This window comes from Hevea brasiliensis, unplaced genomic scaffold, assembly GCF_030052815.1.
Source record: "Hevea brasiliensis isolate MT/VB/25A 57/8 unplaced genomic scaffold, ASM3005281v1 Scaf463, whole genome shotgun sequence".
Lineage (NCBI taxonomy): Eukaryota > Viridiplantae > Streptophyta > Magnoliopsida > Malpighiales > Euphorbiaceae > Hevea > Hevea brasiliensis.
In genome coordinates, this window is record NW_026614988.1 from 43,662 (window position 1) to 66,191 (window position 22,530).

Genomic DNA, 22,530 nt, shown 5'->3' on the forward strand with positions numbered 1-22,530 from the left:
ATATATTTGTAGATGCCACCTAGTTTATAAATAAATTTACATTTTCGTCCATTCATGAGTACTTTACAATCATTTGGTCTACACATATTAAAAAAAAAATGCCCTTTACAATCATTTTGATATTTATGAAAACTTTTTATTTGACTTTTTGTAAAAATTGTATCATTTAAAATCACTTGGTTATTATTTAATAGCTTAATAGATTAGCACTTAAGTATATGTGTCAGTACTGTCAAAAGTCAAGTTTTAAATATGATGATGTTCTTTAAAAGAAATAAAAATTATAATATATTGAAATATATTATTTAAAAATCTAAATTTATAAAAAATTATTAAATAAACTTTTTTAAAAATAAAGATGTTACACTAATATTTCACTCATTAAATACTTATTTTATAATATAGAAAGTTACAGCTTTATATTTAGGAAACAATAAAAACTTAAAAAGGAAAAAATCTTTTATAATTATTAAAAAATAAAAAATAATAGAAAGAATCTGAGTTTACAAATTGTGCCACTATACAACACTCGGTTATCCCATCTACCAGTCAACCGTAAACAACTGCACTCAGTCAACCTTGTCATCATCGTCATCATCTTCATCCTCAATTTCATCGGTTCTCTCCCAACACGATTCTCTCAAACACTTGAACACGACGTCGTTTATCCACCCAAAGCACCCATATTCGCCACAACACATCTCTCTCAATCTCCCGAAAAACCCTTTATCTCCAACTTCAGGCGGGCTCGACATCGGTTGCAAGTAAGCCAAAGCCGCCTGCTTAACGAGCGGGTTCTTGATCGGGATCTCGTACCAGCTGGAGTTGTGGGTGGGTGAGGAGATCGTAGGAGGTGAGACCGGCAATAGGTCCTTGAGGCTGGTGTAGGTGACGGGCTGTATGGCTATCATCTCTATATCGGAAATTTGAAAAGAAGGATTGAAGCCGTTGTGGAAGAGAAAGCTGGAGTTCAATTCGACATTATTAGTGTCCGTCATCTTGGGGTTTTTGGTTGGTGCTGTAACTGTTTCCATAATGAATTAGCGGAGAATTCAAAGGAAGGAGCAGAGAGATTCAGACATAGATTAAGTTTTTGGTAATAGAATGTTAGTTTGGTGGTAGAGAATCTAGATATTGAGAACAGAGCTTAGTATTTGGTTTGAAATGCGAGTTGGGACTTGAGAGGAAAGGGGATAGAAATTAGAGTAGATGGTACTTTAATATATATAAATTTTAATTTGTGATATAAAATTTTTAATTTTTAATTTAAATAATATATAATTTTTTATGATATTTAGTAGTTAATTATTAAATTATTTTTATTAAAGTGATATTTATTAAATTAAATTTTTTATTTTTTAATGTTAATTTGATGTTTATTAAAAAATTAATTTTAGTGTCATTTATTAATAATTTTAATGATTTAAATTATATAAATTAATATTTTATTTATTTAAAAAATTATAAAAATATAATTTTTTAATTTAATAAATATTATATTATTATAAATAATTTAAAATTTAATTATTAAAAATCATCAAAGAATTTTATTTTATTAAAATTAAAGTTCAAATACGTTATTATAAGTATCGAGGTATTGTCTACATATTTAGCCAATTAGAGAGGGGACGCGGGAGGTGATGTGCACGAGAGGTGAGAAAAGGTTCACTCGCTTGGACTGAGAGTGATGTCACGAGCCATTAAGGGAGGGACACTTTGGCTTATCTTGTTATGTTTTCTACTCAGCGTCTTTAGAAATTAAAATTTTACAAAATTTAATTAATTTTTTTTATCAATTCTAATATTTAAAATATAAAAAATTTATTAAAAAAATTAGTTAAATTTAGTTCAGTTCTCAAACAATCATAATTTTTTATGATTTCTATATTTTTTAAAATATTTTTTTTAAATTTAAAAAGAATTAAATTCTTTTAACTATTATATTTTTTAATATAAAAATTAACAAAAAAAATCAATTCAATTAAATTATTATAAAATTTTAGGATTATACTCAATAGAGTGTAATATAATGCAATATAATTAATTATGTAATATAATTAAAATTATAATATAATATAATTATTATTACATTCTCATGATTAATTGTAAAATAAGAATATAAGTAATGTGATAAAATGATAATTTTAATTTTAATATTTAATTTATTTATAATTAATAAAATGTGATAAAAATTACAGATATTGATAGTCAAGTGATAATAATGGCTAAATAGTAGTGGCAGTGGTGACAGAAGTGATTAGATGGTGGTGATAATAACAAAATGAGTTAGTGGTGTTGGTACTGCTAAATGGTGGTGGAGGTGATAGTAACTAAGTGGTGACAGCAGTGGTCAAGTGGTGATGGTTGTGATAGTAGTGGTGACAAGATGGGAATAATAGTAGTAGTAATAGTGGTGGCTGAACAGTATTGATGATGGTAGTATTGACAATAAATAAAAAAAATCAAAATAAGTAATCACGATTACATTCATTTAGTATATAGATTACATTATATAATCACTAGTATAATGCCTATATTATGCATGGGTAATTTATAATTTTTATTTTTTAATTTAAGTTTTAATTATATTTTAAATAAGACAAACTATTATTATTAAATTAATTTTAAATTAAAATTTCTCTTTTATTTAATTTAATTTAAATAAATTTTTACGTGTATAATAATAAAATTTTAATTAATTTATGATAAAATTAATTAAAATACTTATTTAATTCTTTTTATACATATATTAATTGTAGTTTCTATAATTATTTTGTTTAAAATATAATAAAAATACTTTATTAAAAAAAATTTAAATTTTATGAAATTTTTATATTTTATAACATAATTTATCTAAATCAATATTTATTTTTTATAAATTATAGAAAATACATTAAATTAATGAGAAAATAATATTATTTTAAAAATATATAAATATAATTTTTTTGTTATTAATATAATTAAAAAATTAAATTACTAATAAAGAATTGAATTATTTAATTTTAATAATAATGAAAATATATAACATTATTATTAATTAAAAATAATATTTTATTATATTATTTTTTAAAAATATTATATCTAAGTGTGAATTCTTTTTTATTAATTTGATATATTTTTTTATAAAATAATTCTTTAATAAAAATGATTATCATTTTACTTAAATTTATAATATAGAATAAATACATTTCATAAAAATTAAAATTTTAAAATATCATCATTTCTATTAATATAATAAATATTAAAAATAAATACTATTTTTCAAAAAACAGATTTTATAATTTTAATATTGTAACTTTAGTTATTTTTAATCATCTTTATTTGTAGCTAAATTTTCGATGTAATCATATTTGCATTTTATCTTTGAAATTTTACTTCTATATTAAAATATAGTTGAGAGATAATTTATGCATAAAAATATAGATAAACTCAACTCAATTAAACCTTTATCCCAAGAATTTAGAGTTGGTTACATGGATTCTCTTTCTTCATTCTAAACAATTTTGGGTTAAATCCTAGGAAATGTGTAATGCTTTTAGGTCATGTTATACTACTCTCCTCCAAGTTAGTTTAGGTTTACCCCTTCTTTTCTTTCTATCCTCTAACCTAATGTGCTCTACTTATCTAACTGGAGCCTCCGTATGTCTACGCTTCACATGATCAAACCATCTCAATCTCTCTTCTCTCAACTTATCCTCAATTGGCACCACTCCTACCTTTTCTCTAATACTCTCATTACGGACTTTCTCTAGTCTAGTATGGCCACCTATCCACCTTAACACTCTCATCTCCGCAACTCTTATCTTAGACACATACCACTCCTTTAGTGCCCAACACTCACTACCATATAATATGGTCGGTCGTATGATTGTACAGTAAAATTTTTCTTTTAACTTATTGGGAATCTTACGATCACATAAAACTCCAATGACACTTCTCCACTTTAACCATCCAGCTTTAATCCTATGACTAACATCCTCCTCACATCCCCCATCTACTTAAAGGATTGAGCCGAGATATTTAAAGTGATTACTTTGAGGTAGTACCATTTCATCCAAACTAACTCGTTCCCTATCACCAGTTCAGCCTTTATTGAACTTGCAATACATATAATCTGTCTTCGTTCTACATAACTTAAAGCCCTTTGACTTTAGAGTACTTCTCTAAAGCTCTAGCTTTCTACTGACTTCTTCTCGCGTCACATCTATCACAGCTATATCATTCGCAAACATCATGTACCAAGACACACTCTCTTGTATATGTTTCGTTAATTCATCTAAAACTAATGTAAAAAGGTAAGGGCTTACAGCTGAACCTTGGTATAATCCAATTGAGATAGAAAAATCTCTTGTGTCCCCTCCCATTGTGCGCACAATAGTAGTTGCTCCTTCATATATATCTTTTAATACTTGTATGTACCTAATAGATACCCTCTTTTGTTCTAAAATTCTCCATAAGATATCTCTTGAAATACTATCATAAGCCTTCTCTAAATCGAGAAAAACTATGTTTAGATCTTTCTTCACATCTCTATATTTCTCCATTAAGGTTCTAATGAGAAAGTTCGCTTCCATTGTTGAACGACCTGGCATGAAGCCAAATTGATTGGAAGAGATAGAAGTGTCATGACGTAGTCGATGTTCCACAACTCTCTCCCATAACTTTATAGTATGGCTCATGAGTTTAATTCTCCTATAGTTTTAGTAACTCTGTATCTCTCTCTTATTTTTAAAAATAGGTACTAAAATACTCCTCCTCCATTCATCAGGCATTTTCTTTGAGTTTAGAATCTTATTAAACAATTTAGTTAACCATGCCACTCCCATATCTCCTAAACACTTCCACACTTCAATTGGTATTCTATAGGGTCTACAGGCTTTACCCATTTTCATTCTCTTAAGTGCTTCCTTTACTTCTAAAGATCTAATTCTTCTAGTATAATTGACATTCTTTTCTATTGCTTTATAGCCTATATTAACGTTATTACCACTTTGACTATTGTTAAAGAGATCATCAAAATAATTTCTCCATCTTTTTTTAATGTCCTCATCTTTCACCAACATTTTTCCTTCTTTATCCTTAATGCACCTAACTTGATTGAGATCTTAACATTTCTTTTCTCTCCTCCTTTCTTATATATAAATAACTTTCTCCCTTTCTTTAGTTCCAAGTTTCTTATATAACTTTTCAAAGGCCTACGCTCTTACTTGACTAACTGCCTTTTTTGCCTCTTTTTTTGCTATCTTGTACTGTTCATATGCCTCATTATTATCACACTTATGTAATTACTTATACCATTCTCTCTTTCTCTTCACTGCCTTTAGTACTTCCTCATTCCACCATCATCTCTCTTTTGAGGATGGTCCATGTCCTTTAGACTCTTCAAGTACTTTTTTAGCTACTTCTCTAATCTTTGATGCCATCTGTATCCACATATCATTAGCCTCCACATCCAGCTTCTATGCTTCGAACTCGAGAAGCTCATTTTTAAACTTTACTTGCTTTACTCCTTTGAACTCCTACCACTTTGTTCGAGCTACACTATTTCTTCTAACCTTACTTGAATTGTTCCTAAACTTGACATCTAAGACCACTAACTGATGTTGACTTGTTAAATCCTCTCCTGGAATGACTTTTCAATCCTTGCATAGAGCTCTATTTATCTTCCTGATTAAGAGGAAGTCAATTTGGCTTCTATGTTGCCCACTTTTAAAAGTCACTAAATGTGACTCTCTTTTTATAAAGTAGGTATTTGCTAGTATTAGGTCGTATGCCATAGCAAAATCTAGGATACTTTTTCCCTCCTCATTTCGGCTGCCAAAACCAAAATCTCTATGAACATTCTCATAACCTTGCCTATCACTTTCTACATGTCCGTTCAAATCTCTACCGATGAGAACATTCTCTTCATTCGGTATGCTTTGCATTAGATCATCATATCTTTCCAAAACCTTTGTTTACTCTCACTATCTAGTCTTATTTATGGGGCATAAGTACTAACCACATTTATTGTTTCTCCTTATAGTACTAGCTTTACTAGTATAATTCTATCTCCTACTCTTTTCACAGCTATTACAGCATCTTTCAATGTCCTATCTATGATTATGCTCACTCCATTCTTATTCCTTTTCTTTACAGTAAACCACAATTTGTACCTTGAATTACCCACTTCCTTGCTTTTTTCTCCTACCCATTTAGTCTCCTGAATACAAGCGATATTCACCCTTCTCTTTTCCAAGGTATCCACAAGCTCCATTAATTTTCCTATAGGTGATCTAACATTCTAAGTACCAACTCTGATTCTCCTCCTATCTTGTTTCTTCCTAATTGATCTCCTTTTATGATATCTTCTATTGTTATCTATGCCTATCCTGTGTTCTGTTCCACTATCTGTGCCTATCTTGTGTTCTCTATACCCATCTTGTGTTCTGTTTTATGATATTTAATTAAAATTTTAAACTAATTTTATTGAAAATTAATGATAATAAAATATAAATAATCAAAATATTAGTTATCGTTGCATTCGATATATAATTATAATAAAATAAAATATTCAAAAGTTTAAGAAATATTAAATAAGAAATTTATAAAAAGTTAATAATTAAATAAATATTAATTAAATATATTTAAATAAATAAATTTTGAGAATGATAATAATAACTTTTGAAAGAAATAATAAAAAAATAGTGAAAATAAAAAAAAAGATTTAAGAGCATTTAGGTGAAATGAAAGTACTTGGTGAGAAAAAAGTACTTGATGTGCATTAAATATCTAATATGACATATTATATATAGACAAACAAATGAAAATTATTTAAATAAAAATTTAATTTATAATTAAATATTATTTAATTGAAAAACGGTAACAAACATTCAAATTCAATTTTTAACAGTAAAATGTTTCCTATTTACTTGGCCGTTTCAGTTAAATCGTCATAAGTTGGTCATAATGATAATAATAAGCATTAATTAACCTTAGAAAAATGAAATAAAAAGAATATTAAATTATTAACATAAAAAATAATACATACTAATTATTTCAAAACTCTATATTTTATTTTTATAACTTTTTATGTAAACTATACTTTTTGTCTCTCAAAATTTTTAATAAAGATTTCATAATAAAAATAATAGAAAATATAACAATGTAATAACATAAAAATATTTATTAAAGACACGAAATGATTTAATGTTGATTAAATTATATGATAGTTGATTATGATATTACAAATTAATAGTCATTTTTCTTTAAACTAATGGCTATCAATGACCTTATATTATTATTATTATTATTATTATTATTATTATTATTATTATTATTATTATTATTATCTTTTAAATTATTTTTTTTTAAACTACTACTACTACTACTATTATTATTATTATTATTATTATTATTATTATTATTATTATTATTATTATTATTATTATTATTATTATTATACAAATAATATTTTTGCATAAATGAATTTATAAAAAAAATAATATAAATAATTTTTAAATATTAAATTTCATTATAAAAGGTCTTAATTTTTTAAAAATTAAATTTAAAAAAATAATAATATAAATCATAAAAATATTAATTAAGGTAGTATTATAAATAATATTGATAATTAAAAGAGAAATAAAAATTAAATAATAATTAGTATTTATAAAATAATATAAATAATTTTTAAATATTATATTTAATTAGAAAATTTCTTAATTTTTAAAAATTAAAATTTAAAGAAAATATTAATTTAAATCATGAATGTTAAGGTAGTATTGTAAATAATAATGATAACTAAAAGAAAAATAAAAAATTAATTAATAATTAGTATAAAGGGGAATATTTATGATTGATTATGAGATCACAAATTAATGATCATTTTTTTTTTAAATTAATGGTCATCAATGACCTTATTATTATTATTATTATTATTATTATTATTATTATTATTATTATTATTATTATTATTATTATTAAAGGTAACATGTGGCAAATAATATTTTTGCATAAATAAATTTATAAAAAAATAACTTAAATAATTTTTAAATATTATATTTAATCATAAAAGGTATTAATTTTTTAAAATCAAAATTTAAAGAAAATAATAATTTAAATCATAAATGTTAAGATACTATTATAAATAATAATAATAATAATAATAATTAAAAGAGAAATAAAAAATTAAATAATAATTAGTTTTTATAAAATAATATAAATAATTTTTAAATATTATATTTAATTACAAAAGGTCTTAATTTTAAAAAATTAAATTTAAAAGAAAATAATAATTTAAATCATAGATATTAATGTAGTATTGTAAACAATAATGATAACTGGAGACACCATATTTTGGTCGACCCTCAAATGCATAACTTAATATACGATTTTCTTTTAAAGTTGTAATGAAGTTGTAATTTCAAATATTTTCTAAAATGGATTTTCCATTTTAATGGTATCTGTTCTCAACTAATGAACCGATCACAGGTTACTTATCTGAACTCAGCAATGGTTTGTCTTTGGAATAACTCGATCTCACGTTCAAGTTAGGTTGTTTTCCGATCTCTTCGTCTTTATTCGACGTGTTTGGATCGATATTGGATCTTCGGACTATCCGATCTTACATGCTATTGTTTCCCGATCTCACTATGTTCAAATACCTCAAAATTTCAAATTGCGTATAGTTTTGTGATCAGGTATCTTGCTCGAATTGTTTAAACATTTCTTAACAAAGTTAATGTTTTATCCGATCTCTAAATAATGGTTCCGATCCTGATAAGATCAAGTCATTTTCAAATCTTTATAATTTTACAAAATCACTCTTCAAATGTTTCATAGTTTCAGTCGATATTCGGTCATGGTACCGTCCGATCTCATGTTCATGTGTAATGGTTTTCCGATCTCTTCAAGTGGTCTTATGTTTTATGATTAATAACCAGTCTCAGGTTTAATATTCAACTTTATTCAATTGATTAAGAGTTAATTCTATTCAGTACTCACACAACTTGGTTTGATGTTTTCCAATCTCATCAAGAAAATTGAGTATGAAATGAATTAATTCATTTTAAAGAAAGTACAAAGCTATTCAGTTGGAAGGTCTCCTCTGACCTGCTCTTTGAGTACATTTTCAGTTCCATCATTCCCTCTCTCTCACTTAGGCTCCTCCTCGCTATCTTTTTCAGCTCTCGGGACGAGCTCCTCCATCCAAGAGAAGTCTTCTCTAGGATAGCGCTTCACAAGCTTAGCCAGAAGATCGCCATGTGCATTCACATAGGCACTAGCCTCTCTCGCTAGAGCCTCTTCTTCTTTCGCCTTGATCTCTTCAGTAAATCGAGTGAGATCGATAGATCGGTAGGCCCGAGCGTCTTTAAGTTCCCACTCTAGTTCAGCTCGGTACTTCTACCAAGTCCTGCGTCAACGTCTGAGCAGCAGCAGCAGCAACAACTTTCATCTTCCGCACTTTTTAGGTGAGCTCCCTCTTTCGCTTGCTGCCCTCCTTTGCACTCTCGCCTCTCGCCATACCTGCACAGAGAATAAGTTAGTGAGATCACCAAAGTTTGGAGACTAAAGATCTAGATTATACTGATCCCGGGGCCAAGGTCAGAGAGTTGCAGCTCACAGTCCTCACGGGCGATCACTTGCATCAACCACCATTTCAGTTCGGCCATAATCGCATCCAAACATGAGTACTTATGAGTGGCCACCTGATCCTTCAACTCCTTTAACATGGCATCCTCATCTTTATTTAGGGCGATCTTCTTTGGAACTGAAGGAACCAAATACTGCCAACTACATGGAATGCCTTCAAAGCCATTCGGGTCCTTGCTCCTCAATATGAAAAATCAATCTTTCCAGTTTTTCAACGAGGAAGGGAGATCGGTGAAGAGCCCGTAGTTCAGCTTGGCTTGGAAAAACCAATATTCATCATCTTTTCGCCGAGAGAGCCTATGCAATTCAGCAAAAAACTTCACTGTGGGCTCAAGCTTTTTAGCTAGGCATAAACCTTTGAAGGCCACTATAGTCCGCCAGGAGTTTAGATGCACTTAGGCTACACAGACATTTTGAAACTTCAGGATAGCTCTATAGAATCCGTCAAGAGGAAACCGAAGCCCGGCTTTTAGTTGTTCTTCATACACCATGTCAGTTTCTTTAAAGAAATGATCGGCTCGAAGATCGCCATGACATCAGATAAGTTAGAAGGAGTCAATTGGAAGGTTGTACTCTTGGTTAAAAGATTAGAGATAGGACTCCTTGAGGACCGATGGCAACTCATCCATGGGTAAGTTCTCTTTCCTTGAAGATGACGCTTGTTTTGACTTGGTCGCTCGACCATGGATCGAGACGATAACCATAGAAGGTTCAAGTCGCTTACTCTGTCTGGCCACATCACCTTCGTCCGATGTCCACGAAATGTGAACAGAAGGAGGACTGGCAGCTCTCTAACATTCGATACTACTCATTTTTGAAGATAAAGATAAAATTGATCGAAAAAAGATTGAAGCTCTTACAGGAGTGTAAATCGGTGTCAGAAAACTTTAGAAAGCAGGAAAGAACATCGTAGTTGCTCAGAGAATTTTAAAATGGCATAAGTAGGAAAATGGCCAATACTCCTCCCTATTTATACCTGCCCGAGCATTAAATGCACACAAAACCCCAAAAGGTGCATCGGTTAACAGGATTGGATTGTTTTGATGACTCATATAAGGCGAATTCTAGAAATGGGGTAGGGAGATCGGATATTTATAGAGCAGTCAGGAGAGATCGGTCGATGAGTGTTAATTGTGAAGATCAGATCGGACACAGTCATAAGAGATCAGAAAATAATGCAATGATAAAATAAAATAAACAATCAATTTTGAATAGATAAAACTTCATTTCATTTCCAAAAGATCAGATTACATCACTTGGGTGATCTTGCAAAATCAACAATTATAAATTTCCCTTCACTACATTCTACCTATCTTGTTCCTGTGGTTCGGACCACTCCCGAATTCAAGATGCCATTCAAGAGATACGAGGAGATCGAGAGGGAAGTTCTTATCAACTATAGGAAAGACTACGGGAGGCTTGATGTCTTCATCGATGTTATTGACCAGGACCGAGCTACGATCGGGACCCCCAAAATGGTTGGGAGCCAAATGAACTTCAAGAGGTGGTCACTGATATTAAGATTGAAATTAGCGGTCCCCTTGTCAGAGATCGGTCTGCAAGCCATATCGATAAGCCGATCTGAGATCGGAATGGTAGTTAGTTTTGACCTTGATCGATCAATTAGTCCAGTTCCCTCACCGTCATTAGATGATGCCTTCTTAAACCTCTGATCACTGGAATTGTCCATTTTGAGGAGATGGACAAAGAAAACATTCTGAAAAAGATTAAAGTGGTTGTCATGAGAAGAATTCTGGCCAGAAAAGCCAAGAATGGGAAAATAAAACATTGGAAATTCACCAGAGAAGGGAGGTTGTGAGTATGTGAAGGACAAAATTCTCCTGCATATATATAAGGCCTTGGCATTTATTACTAGCATAACTCGAAGTGGTTCATCGGTAATTAGAGGATTTATTGCTTTGACTGGTATAGGTCAGAATCAAGAAATAAGAGAGATCAAGTAAAATAAGGAACAACATATAGAGATCGGAGGTGATGGAGGAGTCCAACTGTTCCCAATCATAACCTTTAATTTATTAGTTTAGCCCTTTGCCGTTGGATTGCAAGCTGTTAAAGTAGTCTAGTACATTCCAATCTACACCGTTGAGCATAATTATAAGGATGGATTTGAAGCCTTTAGATCAAAAGTAAATAACTAATTCGACACCTTTCGTTCCCAACCTTTGGATCCATTCTGTAAGGCGTGACTCTTAACCGTTGGATGAAAGGATGAAGGAAAGAAATTTGGAATGCAATCCTAACCTTCAATTTTGATCCTCTTTAATTCTGGAATAGAAGATTATGTCCTTTTGGATCCTAACCCTTCATTTCCTCCTACTAAAATCTTGACCCTTTATATCCAAGCACCCATCTCCTATAAACACCTGTATGCAATGCTATGGAGGTAGCGGTGATTATTAAGGAAAAACCCTAGAATTTTGCTATAGCTTCATTATTTTCAATCAGAAACTGTCAAGGTTTCTAGAGACTTTAAAAACAAGTTTTCTAAAGAATCTTATTGCGGAAGCTATAGGCCTTGCAATCCATACCCTAAACAACCGTGCACCATCTTGAAAACTCAATCACCGCCTGTCAAGAAGATCTCATTTCAATCACTTGTGACTCCTCAAGATCACCTTACCGTCTCAGTTTTAGTGACTCTGGATTCACAAGGACATCGGTACCAGCTTACTCATTATTTTATCCTTTTCTACAGGTAAGTGCTCAACTTATCATTCTCAAATGTTCATGACATAAAGTCTTTGTCAGATTCTTCATCACAACAAATCTTTAAAATAAGTTTACATCGAATCGGACTTATCTCACCTTCTTCTTGTGATGTTCGTGAGTTTTACCTTTTGTCTTTACGTTATCCTTAATTTCTTTATGCTATTTCGTGTAAAAAAAAAGGATAGTTTAGGACCCTGATATTCTATAAGTACCACAAGGAGTACGGATAGGGAATGATAATATGGAGATTCCCGATCAGTATAAAAATGATTGGGAATAGTATGGACAAATTGAGAGGTTAGCTACTTAGACTAGCTTTGGAAAACAGGAATGAGGTCGGGATTCGGGGTTAAGCTCGGATGGAAAACCTCCGAAATAAGATGTCTAAAAGATTCTAAATGAGTAGTCGTAATAAGCTAAGGAGAGTTCGGATAAATAAATCATGAGATCAAAAATTAAAAGTCTAGGATAATATGAAAAGTGAGAGATAACACGTATGGCGCTCTCATATCTAATAGGGTCAAAAGAGTTCGATGTCACAACCGAGACCTTTTGAAATTCACTTTTGACAAATTAGCAGGGGAACAGGAGAGAGTCCTTTCCTGAATTCTCTCAATGAAAGTTCTAATATATGCATTTTAAGGGATCAGGAGAGAGTCCTTACCTGAATTCTCTAAGCTTAAATTCTAATAAGAATATCTTAAGAGATTAGAAGAGAGTCCTTACTTGAATTCTCTAAGCTAAAATTCTAATAAGAATATCTTAAGAGATCGGGAGAGAGTCCTTACCTGAATTCTTTGAGCTAAAATTCTAATAAAAAGAGATCGAGAGAGAGTTCTTACCCAAATTCTCTGATCTAAAATTCTAATAAAAATATCTGAAGAGATTGGGAGAGAGTCCTTACGCGAATTCTATGAGCTAAAATTCTAATAAAAATATCTTAAGAGATCGGGAGAGAGTCCTTACCCGAATTCTCTAAGCTAAAATTCTAATAAAATATCTTAAGAGATCGGAAGAGTCCTTATCCGAATTCTTTAAGCTAAAATTCTAATAAGAATATTTTAAGAGATCGAAAGAGAGTCATTTCTTGAATTCTTTTCAATCAAAATTCTAATAACATCTAAATACTAAGGTATATAATATGTGAGCCGAAAGTCCTCTTTCATTATGAATCCTTAAGGGCCAAATAATACCTATTTAGAATTAAATTCCTAATTCGAAGAAGGAGAAATTAGATAAAATATTTAACAAATCAAACAAACATAACTCCTATTCACCATAAAGTCATCCCATGTACCTGTGTTCTTGGAAAACCCAAAATGTTGAGATATTACAATAATAAGGACCGACATCGTGACTCTAAACCCCCCAAAAATTATCAATCGTAAGTTATAAAGAGCACATTATTAAGTTTGCCAACCTTCATTAAGAGACGAGGTGGGGTGCCTAACACCTTTTTCACCCATGAACGGACTCCGAACCTAGAATCTCTATTTCGGAAGTGGGTTTTATTTTCAGTAATGGTTTCTTTTAATTTCCCTTAAAATTAAAGTGGCGACTCCTCACTTTTTTTACTTCGGTGAGAATTGTCTGGCGACCACAGAACCCTTGCGACAGCTTGGCGACTCCACTAGGGATGAAGACAAATATAACCCTAGTTTAGAAGTCCAAAGAGCAAATTTAATTATGTGCTCTTATAAATCGATAATTATGGGGGTTAACTTTTAGAATCAAAAGTTTTAATATTTTGATTATTACTATTCTCTCTAACCGTTTTATTTGTTTCATTTATTACAGTAATCCTCGTCTAAATTCCCTCAAATAAGGAAGAGGTAAATGTGTCCCTTCACACACTGATCACCTACACGATGTCCTCACACACTTTAGCTCTATACCCAGGCTCTCTTACCCTTTAGGAAGTAGGAGGGAGTCATGTAGTGGTACCCATGGGTTTTACCCCGTTAGTATTGTTGAAGACTTCTGCTCAGATTGGAACTTATTTTGCTTATTGTGATACCTGTGGATTTTTCTCGTTAGTATCATAATGGTGAAATGAGGCTCTACTATTTTCTGTAGGGACAATTTAGGGACCTGTGGCTTTAGAAGATTAGACCTTGAGCTAAACCGTCACATTAGTCAAAACCTATAGTAAACCATCCTTGAGGGTAGGACCATTCAATTAGATAGTCCCTACCCGGTGCTACGGTTCCCCTATCTCAAGACAAAAGGGATGTAATTGCTTTCACCTTACTCTGTTTATGTCTTTTGACTTTTTTTAAATAATATAAGGGTAATTTGGAATCATACTTCCAGGATAGTCTAAACACCTTCCTACTTTGATAGGTGCATAGATATTGTCACGCTTGCAGTATAATTCAAAAATACCTAAATTTATTCTGCTAATTTATTTCCTCTGTAGGTATTATAAATTGGTGTCTGCCAAGGGTAAGAAAAACTTTGCAATAACATCTTCAAGTCAGTCAGCTGAAGACATTTCAAAATAGAAACGAAATGCTCAATAAAGATTCAGATCAATCCATGACTCGAAATCTTTACAGACTAGTGAAATAGAAGCAGAGACCCATCTATTGCCCCCATTTGATCCTAGTAAAATTAAAATCAGAACAGTTGATTTCGATGATTTATTTTATAGATGGAAATCATTGCCCAATCATGCCCAGACGCAGTTCAAGGAAAAGTATGGGAAGATTGCCTCTCTGATACGGGTCAGAGCACAAGCTCTTGCACTAAAGGCTATGTTATCTACTTGGAATCCTAGTTATAGAGTATTTTCTTTTAACGATGTCGACACAACACCCATGGTAGAGGAATATCAGACACTGCTCAAGATCCTTTATGTAGCCCCGAATCGCATTTATCTCCATCTTGATCATAGATAGACATGGAAATGGTTCGCACACATAATAGGAGTCCTGGCAGAGGAAGCGAAAGTAAAAGAAATCGTTAAGGGAAACTCGCATGGATGGCCTTAGATTTACATTAACAAGCATTTGGACCAGCATATTCAGGGTAAGAGATGGGACAAGGCTTCAACAGCCCTAGCTCTGGGGATCTATGGGTTGGTTTTATTCCCTGGACCTATGGGAATTATAACTCATAAAGTCACAGAATTGTTCTAGGTAGTGGAAAAATATAATTTCAATCTAATACTTGTCGTTCTTACTGAGACCTTTTTGACTCCGACGTATTGCTGGCAACAGGGAAGGGGAATCATTAAGTGTTGCATGCAGTTGCTGTATCTTTGGATCCTCAGACATATCTGTCCACTGGAGACTAAGGGTTTAACCTGGTACTCTAATTAGCCCATTATTGAAAAGATGGTGAAGTTAGTAATAAGTCAAAAGGATGAACAACAATGGCAAAAATGGATTCTAAGTTTTAATAGTCACAATTACTACTAAAGGAAGTTGTGGACTACAGGCCAACCCATCTTGATCAGTTTAGGAGGTCATCATTTTGTACCATTGGTAGGGCTAACCGGATGCACAAGTTATATCCCAACCATAGTAATGAGGCAATTCAGCTCGACTCAATTCATTCCCAATATTAAAGGATTCCTTTAAACTCATTTCTATCATAAACCCGGTAGAGAGGATGAACTGAAAGCTTTGTACAAATCCTGAGAAAAGATGATCTTAATGGAACGGTTACCTAAAGGGCCGAGTACAACAGAAGAATATTCCCTATGGAGAAACAGGAGGGACAAGGAGTATCGAGTCTCCAAACTGACAGGGTTCGGGGGTAGCATATCTCACCAAAAAGTCTGTTTGGAAGAAGTTAATACCGGATTGGGTAGTCGTCCTCTTTAAAGTTCGACCACTGAGAACCAACAACTGAAGGAATGCTTAAAATAGTTAAAAGATCAACAACAAATGTGGGAAAAGGAGGTAAAAAGACTTAAAGAGGAGATGACAGCAGGAGAAAAAGAATATAAGGGACGAAAAGCCCAATGGGAAAAAGAGAAGGCCTCGCTCCAAAGCACAGTAAAAGAGAAAGAGATACAAAACGATAAATTACGAGAAAGATTGGAATATTATGAGATACTGGTGGAAGAATACAAGCAAGAGAACAAAAGGAGGAAGCTTGAGCTTAAGGATCAGGCACACTTAATTAATGACATCTAGAAAGAATGTGCCAAGGAAAGAAAGGAAAAGGACAGACAAGCCACCCTTTATCAAGAACTGCGAGGGAATGTCAACCAGTTAGAGAAGATGATAACGCAAGGAAAACAAGAACTGCTGTCTGAATCTGAATATGCTTTGAAGACATTCAACCCTGCGAAATAAGAAGCAAGATTATATGAGTATCTTAAAAGATGTCATTGAATTCTAAGGAGCCTTCCTGAGCCTCGACAATAGCACAATACTATGTATGCTTTATGAATAATAAAACCGTGTTCTGGAACCTTAAAACTTATGAATGAATAGTGTAACTCCCATGGGATTTATCCTCGTTAGAGCTATGCGAAAAGACATATGCACCATATGAACAAGTATCATGGCCATGCATACGCCCCATCATTCACGGTTGGACTATCGAATGATGCCATTATAAAAATAATGTAATTTACCCTCGGCAGATACCATTTCGACAATTGCTTACCATGGTATCCTTTAATGGGCCAAAACTTTGGTCACAATAATTTATTTGTAGAAATAAAACTGATAATGCACTTATTTCTACAGGAAACCAATATTGCTCCCAACAAAGCAAATCTGATCCAGCAACCAGTTGTACCAAGAAGAGTTTACTTAACAAGATCCCGAACAAAGAGGATAATAGAAGAGCAAGAATAAGTGCAGAACTTATAGGGGCAAGTTTTAGAATTAAGGGAATATATTTCAGAGTTAATGAAATGATGAGAGAAATGTCCCAAAGCAAAGAAACCATTCGGCCAGCATCAAAACTGAATTTACCAATAATTCCCCCACTTACAACAATTGATTCTCATGCCCAAAAGCTTCATGACCAAGCCTCAACTTCTTTCACCTTCCAAACTCCCATCCCTAACCCAACAATTACCTTCAATCCAACATTCCCAAGCAATGAATTACCTGTCTCCTATCACCAGGCTGTCCCGAATGCAGAATTTCATCCTCCAGCACCAATCCCTTCAGTTTACCCTACAACTAATTTTCCAATTGGGGGAATAGCTCATGCAATAGGGGGAGATAATAAAGAGAAAGAGAATGAGAAGTTATCTGCTCTAGAGGAAAGACTAAGTGCTATTGAAGGGTTAAATATGTATTGCTCAGTTGATATGTCTTCACTGAGATTAGTGCCAGATGTAGTGGTACCACCAAAATTTAAAGTCCCAGAATTCAACAAATACAGCGGAAGCTCTAACCCACGCATCCATTTGGCTACCTACATAGCTAAAATGTCTGCTCTTATAGAAGATGACAGACTTTTAGTATACTTTTTTCATGAAAGTCTCACAAGGGCAGCCTTGCATTGGTGCATACAATTGGATAGAAGTAGATTATGCTCCTGGAAGGATTTGGCAGACGCTTTCCTCAAACAATATAAATTCAATTGTGATGTTGCTCCCACACGGAGAGACCTCCAAAACCTAGTGCAGAGAGAAAGGGAGAGCTTTAAAGAGTATGCCCAAAGATGGAGAGAAAAGGCATTTGAGGTTTATCCTCCTGTGATAGACAATGAACTTTGCTCTTTATTCATTGAGGCTTTGAAGGCCCCATATTTCAATTTGATGATTGGGAACACTTCCAATAGCTTTTTTGATATTATTCAAACGGGGGAAAGGATTGAATCAAATCTCTAATTAGGGAGGTTACAAGAAGTTGTAGGGGAGAGTTCTGTAAAAAAGTCTACCAATTTTGGGAAAAGAAGGAAGGGGATGTGCACTCTATTTCAAAGCAGACTCATTTACCACCATAAAATAATTTTTGCCCGTACCCTCCAGCCCAAAGTCCATACCCTCCAGCCCAAAACTCAATGGTAGCAAACGTCCCTCTTCCATTCCCAAATTATCCTCGCCCACAATATCCTCCCTAAACTGCTTATAATCCTAGACCACTTGACCAAATTGCTCCTTTTAGACCACCTGCTCCTCAACCTGGTCGAAGACCATCAAAGAATCCTGATCCACTGTTATCGCTCCTACTCAGTGAAATCTACTGTCACACCTTACCCCTCCGTAAGGCATAGCATGCTCCCGTAGAATACTTAATAAACTACCGAACTTCACCTACCGATAACTCATTAAGTACCCTACAAGGGATTTTAAAACAATTTTCTTACATTTTGGAAGTGGTGATCATTTTGGTAAGAATTAAAAACCATTTATTTAAAGTTTAAATACTAGTAAAAATTTTTGTCCATTCAAATTTTGTCGCAAATTTTATAAAAATTTTGACAGAGTTCCCTCTGTACTTTGAGAAACCAGTTCTTCAAATACCTGTAAAAAGCACTTCCAAAACTATTTTACAACTCCCAACCTCCAATAATTCACAATTCAACTCAAGTCAATCCATTTCAAAACAGTTTCACAATCCAAGTCAAATTTGTCAACTCAGTAGGTTCAATAATTCCATTCACAAAACATAAAGCGTAAAATCCATATGTACAAATATCAAATTTACTGTAAGAAAATCTAAAATAATATTATTATAGTTTATTTACAATCGCTCAATTTACATTGATACTTATGACATTACTGATTTACATCAAAATAACCATAAGGGTATAAAACAATACCCGTACAAAAAGGGATCAAAAGATCTTGTCAATCCCATGACTCACTCTTGCTTTCTCCTTGCTTTTATCTGCATGATAAATTAAACTATCATTGAGTATAAACATACTCAGTGGTGCACAATAAAGATTTAAAATGCGATACATAAATCATTTATTGATGAAACATAATTTGAATACTTCACAATCACATTTCGCAAATATCAAAGCTCGTAACAACTCATTTTGTCAAATAATATATTAAATAACACTTTAGTCAAACAAATTCAAAAAAACAGTGTTGCCAAATTCGTACACAACATAATCCAAGACACAAAATTTTCCGATCAATGCCGTGTTGTACACCACGACAAAGCAATCTCAACCCCATTAATCGAAACCAATGAGGAGGTGGCTAGCTAGCTAATGAGTACTCATCCGATCTACAACCTCAATCGCAAGCCGAGAGAGGAGGAAAATAACGATCTCAACCCCATAAATGGAGGAGGAATAATAAGTAACTGTCATGCTAAGTGTGAATCAAAAATTCGTTTCAAACATTTCATTCAAATATTGCATACAAAAATCAATCCATTTCCAAAGTTACAATTTGATCACAAGGTGGCAACACAAAAGGTCATAAATTCATAATGCGTAATAAATCAATTTTTCAAGGATAAAATGCTTAAATAGGGTTTATTGTGCACAAACCTCAAGCGAGTCCCTTAGCCTCGACTCGTTTCCTGGGTTACTTCCCGATATTCTTTTCAACTGAAACACAAAATTTTACAATGTTTCAGTACTATAACTTAACATAAATCCCAAAATAAATTTTAACTTCGCATTTACCTATTTCTAACGTGTTAAATTCGACGTTTTCGAAATTTTGTGTTTCGGGTTACTATTCACTGCACTATTTAAGTCAAATAATTGACTTTCTAAGGATTAATAGGTATGGGAATTCCAACTTCACCCACATACCACATTTTGTTCATTAAACTTGTTGGTTTTGGTCACTTTTTCAAAGCATAGGTCATTTTGGCAAAATTGCCAATTTTCGGTTTTGTGCTCCGAAGTTGCACTATTCCATTGGTCGATCTACTGTTGGAATTTGACAAAACTTCCTTCATAGAAAATGTTCTTTATTGTCTTAAGTGTATTCTCATTTTTGAATCACCTCAATCGGAGTTTTGTAGCTCAAGTTATGGCCAAAATAAGTTTACTGTTCACATGTACTGTTCATACTGAGATTTTGGTGCTGGCAGATTTTTGGTCCAACTTTGGTTAATAATTTGATCAAGTTAAGTTCATAATTTGGTCTCACTTTCTTCATATGAAATGTTGTACTATGTCTTAGGTTTCCATCGGTTCAAGAATCGCCTAAATCCGAGTTTTCTAGAGAGAGTTATAACCATCCAAACATTGCTGCTCAATGAAAAATCTGCAGAATCTCAGTACAGTAAATTTAACTTTGCTCAATGATTTGAATGAGTTAATGGCCTAATTTGGGTTGGTGTTCTTCATGAAAGTTTTAGGTATATATCATATCTAATTTATGGTAAAATTTCAGGTCAATTTGACCTACCTAGCTCGAGTTATGACCAAATGAACAGTTACTGTTCATTTGGTCAGTTTAATCTTGAGGCAGCCTGCTATCAATTCACTTTGGTCAATTGTTTCACCACGTTTTTGTAAGTTTTTGGTCATGGTTCCTTAATGAAAATTATGATCTTTTATTTCTATTTTCATCTCGAATTGGTGGCATATCAATTGGACTTGTAAAATTGAGTTTTGGTCCTTCAGTGGGTTTGGTCATGCTGCCAGACATGACCATTGACCTACGAATTTAGCTAAATTTTCCACCATTCCCATACACTTTATTTGGTCCTAATTGATCATTATTTCATTTCACAATAGGTCAAATATGCCATTTATGCATTTCCCAATTTTTGGTTCACAAACCCTTGCATTGAAACCCTAAACTCACTAACTCTTGCATTTAACCATAACTAGTGCACTTAACCTTAACCATTCAACTAATCAAAGCTTTTAAACTCCTTCTAATGCATCAATTTCATGTAATTCATACTCCTATCAAGCTGCCCAAATTTCAGTTTGGTCCCTCTCCCATATTTGTTTCATTTAAATCAAGTTCTAAGCTCACTTAATTACCTAAACATGCATTTAAATGGAAAAATAAAGAGTTTGATATGCTAACCTCACTTAAAGCTTAAAAACCCTAACCTTTGCTCTTCTTTCTTCTTGAAATCTCCTTCTTAAGTAGTAATAACAAGCTTTAAAGAAGTCCTTATGAGAGTTATTATGGTTGGGTAAGGAAAATTTGAGCTTAATGTAAGCTTAAAGAGAAAGCTTCCATGGGGGATTTAAGGAAACAAGTGGGTGGCAAAGAGAGAGGGGAAGAAGGAGAAAATCCTAAATTTTTTTCTTTGTTTTTCCTTTACACGTTTTTGCTTTGGAAGACCATAAATATCAAATTTAATAAATATTTAACAAATTTGTTTATGACATCATTAGTGATGTCATCAACTTTGACTTTTCCAACCTCTTTCCTTTTTTTTCTATTTATTTTTCTATTAGTTCTTTAATTCTATTGTCGATTCAAATTTTCTTTTCTCCGATTTTATTTGTGATTATGTCGAGTCGACTCTCGGTCAATTGACCAATTGCCCCTCACGGTTCATCGGTTTGCAAATAATCTAATATTTCTTCCGCTCCCGACCTAATTATTTGATTGAGTTATGATTTTTTTGTGATTTTCTCTTTTCCACTTTGTGTTCATAAGGGTCCTAAGGTCCGCAGTTGTCACTTTTTCTGATTCGAAATTTGAGTTTAAAAGCGACTTGTGATCGTTCAGGAGGTCACTCATCCGTGACTCTCGCTCGTTTAACCTCTTATGTTCTGTTTTCTTATTTATAGTTAACTAATTAAACATTACTAATTATTTGTGTTTATGGCTTCTCAAATTGTCTTAGGTGTGGCTCTAATCCCAATAATTGTCCGGATCGACACCGTCACCGAATGATGAAATATACCGAGCTATGCAAACGGGGTGTTACAATTCTCCCCCTTAAAATAAATTTCGCCTCAAATTTTACCAGTATCAATCTCTGAATAGTGTGAGTCTTTGTCTCCTCATGTCCTCCTCGCTCCCAAGTAGCCTCTGGCCCGAATGATGGTTCCACAAGACTTTTACTAACGGTATCTGCTTGTTCCGTAGTTGTTTCACCTCATATGGCGAGAATCTCTATGGGTTCTTCTTCATATGTGAGGTCCGATTCACTTCAATTTCCTCTCGTAGTACATGAGATGGGTCGATCGATACCTCCTCAACATAGACACATGGAAGACATTATGTATCTTCTCCAACTCGAGGTAGTGCCAACGATAAGCCAAAGGACCCACTCTCTCGTAACCTCATATGGCCCAATG

The 22,530-nt window shown here is 32.7% G+C and overlaps 1 protein-coding gene across 1 annotated transcript; it reads right to left on the reverse strand.

The window, feature by feature from the left end:
- Window positions 1-441: 441 nt before the first annotated feature.
- On the reverse strand, window positions 442-1,166 carry LOC131177422 (uncharacterized). The gene has a single exon (XM_058142377.1). It carries the CDS (start codon window positions 1,032-1,034, stop codon window positions 570-572), a length of 465 nt encoding a protein of 154 aa, XP_057998360.1. The 5' UTR covers window positions 1,035-1,166; the 3' UTR covers window positions 442-569.
- Window positions 1,167-22,530: the final 21,364 nt, after the last annotated feature.

Coding starts and splice junctions, on each gene's coding strand:
- LOC131177422 (XM_058142377.1), bottom strand. CDS start 1,034: ATGGAAACAGTTACAGCACCAACCAAAAACCCCAAGATGACGGACACT.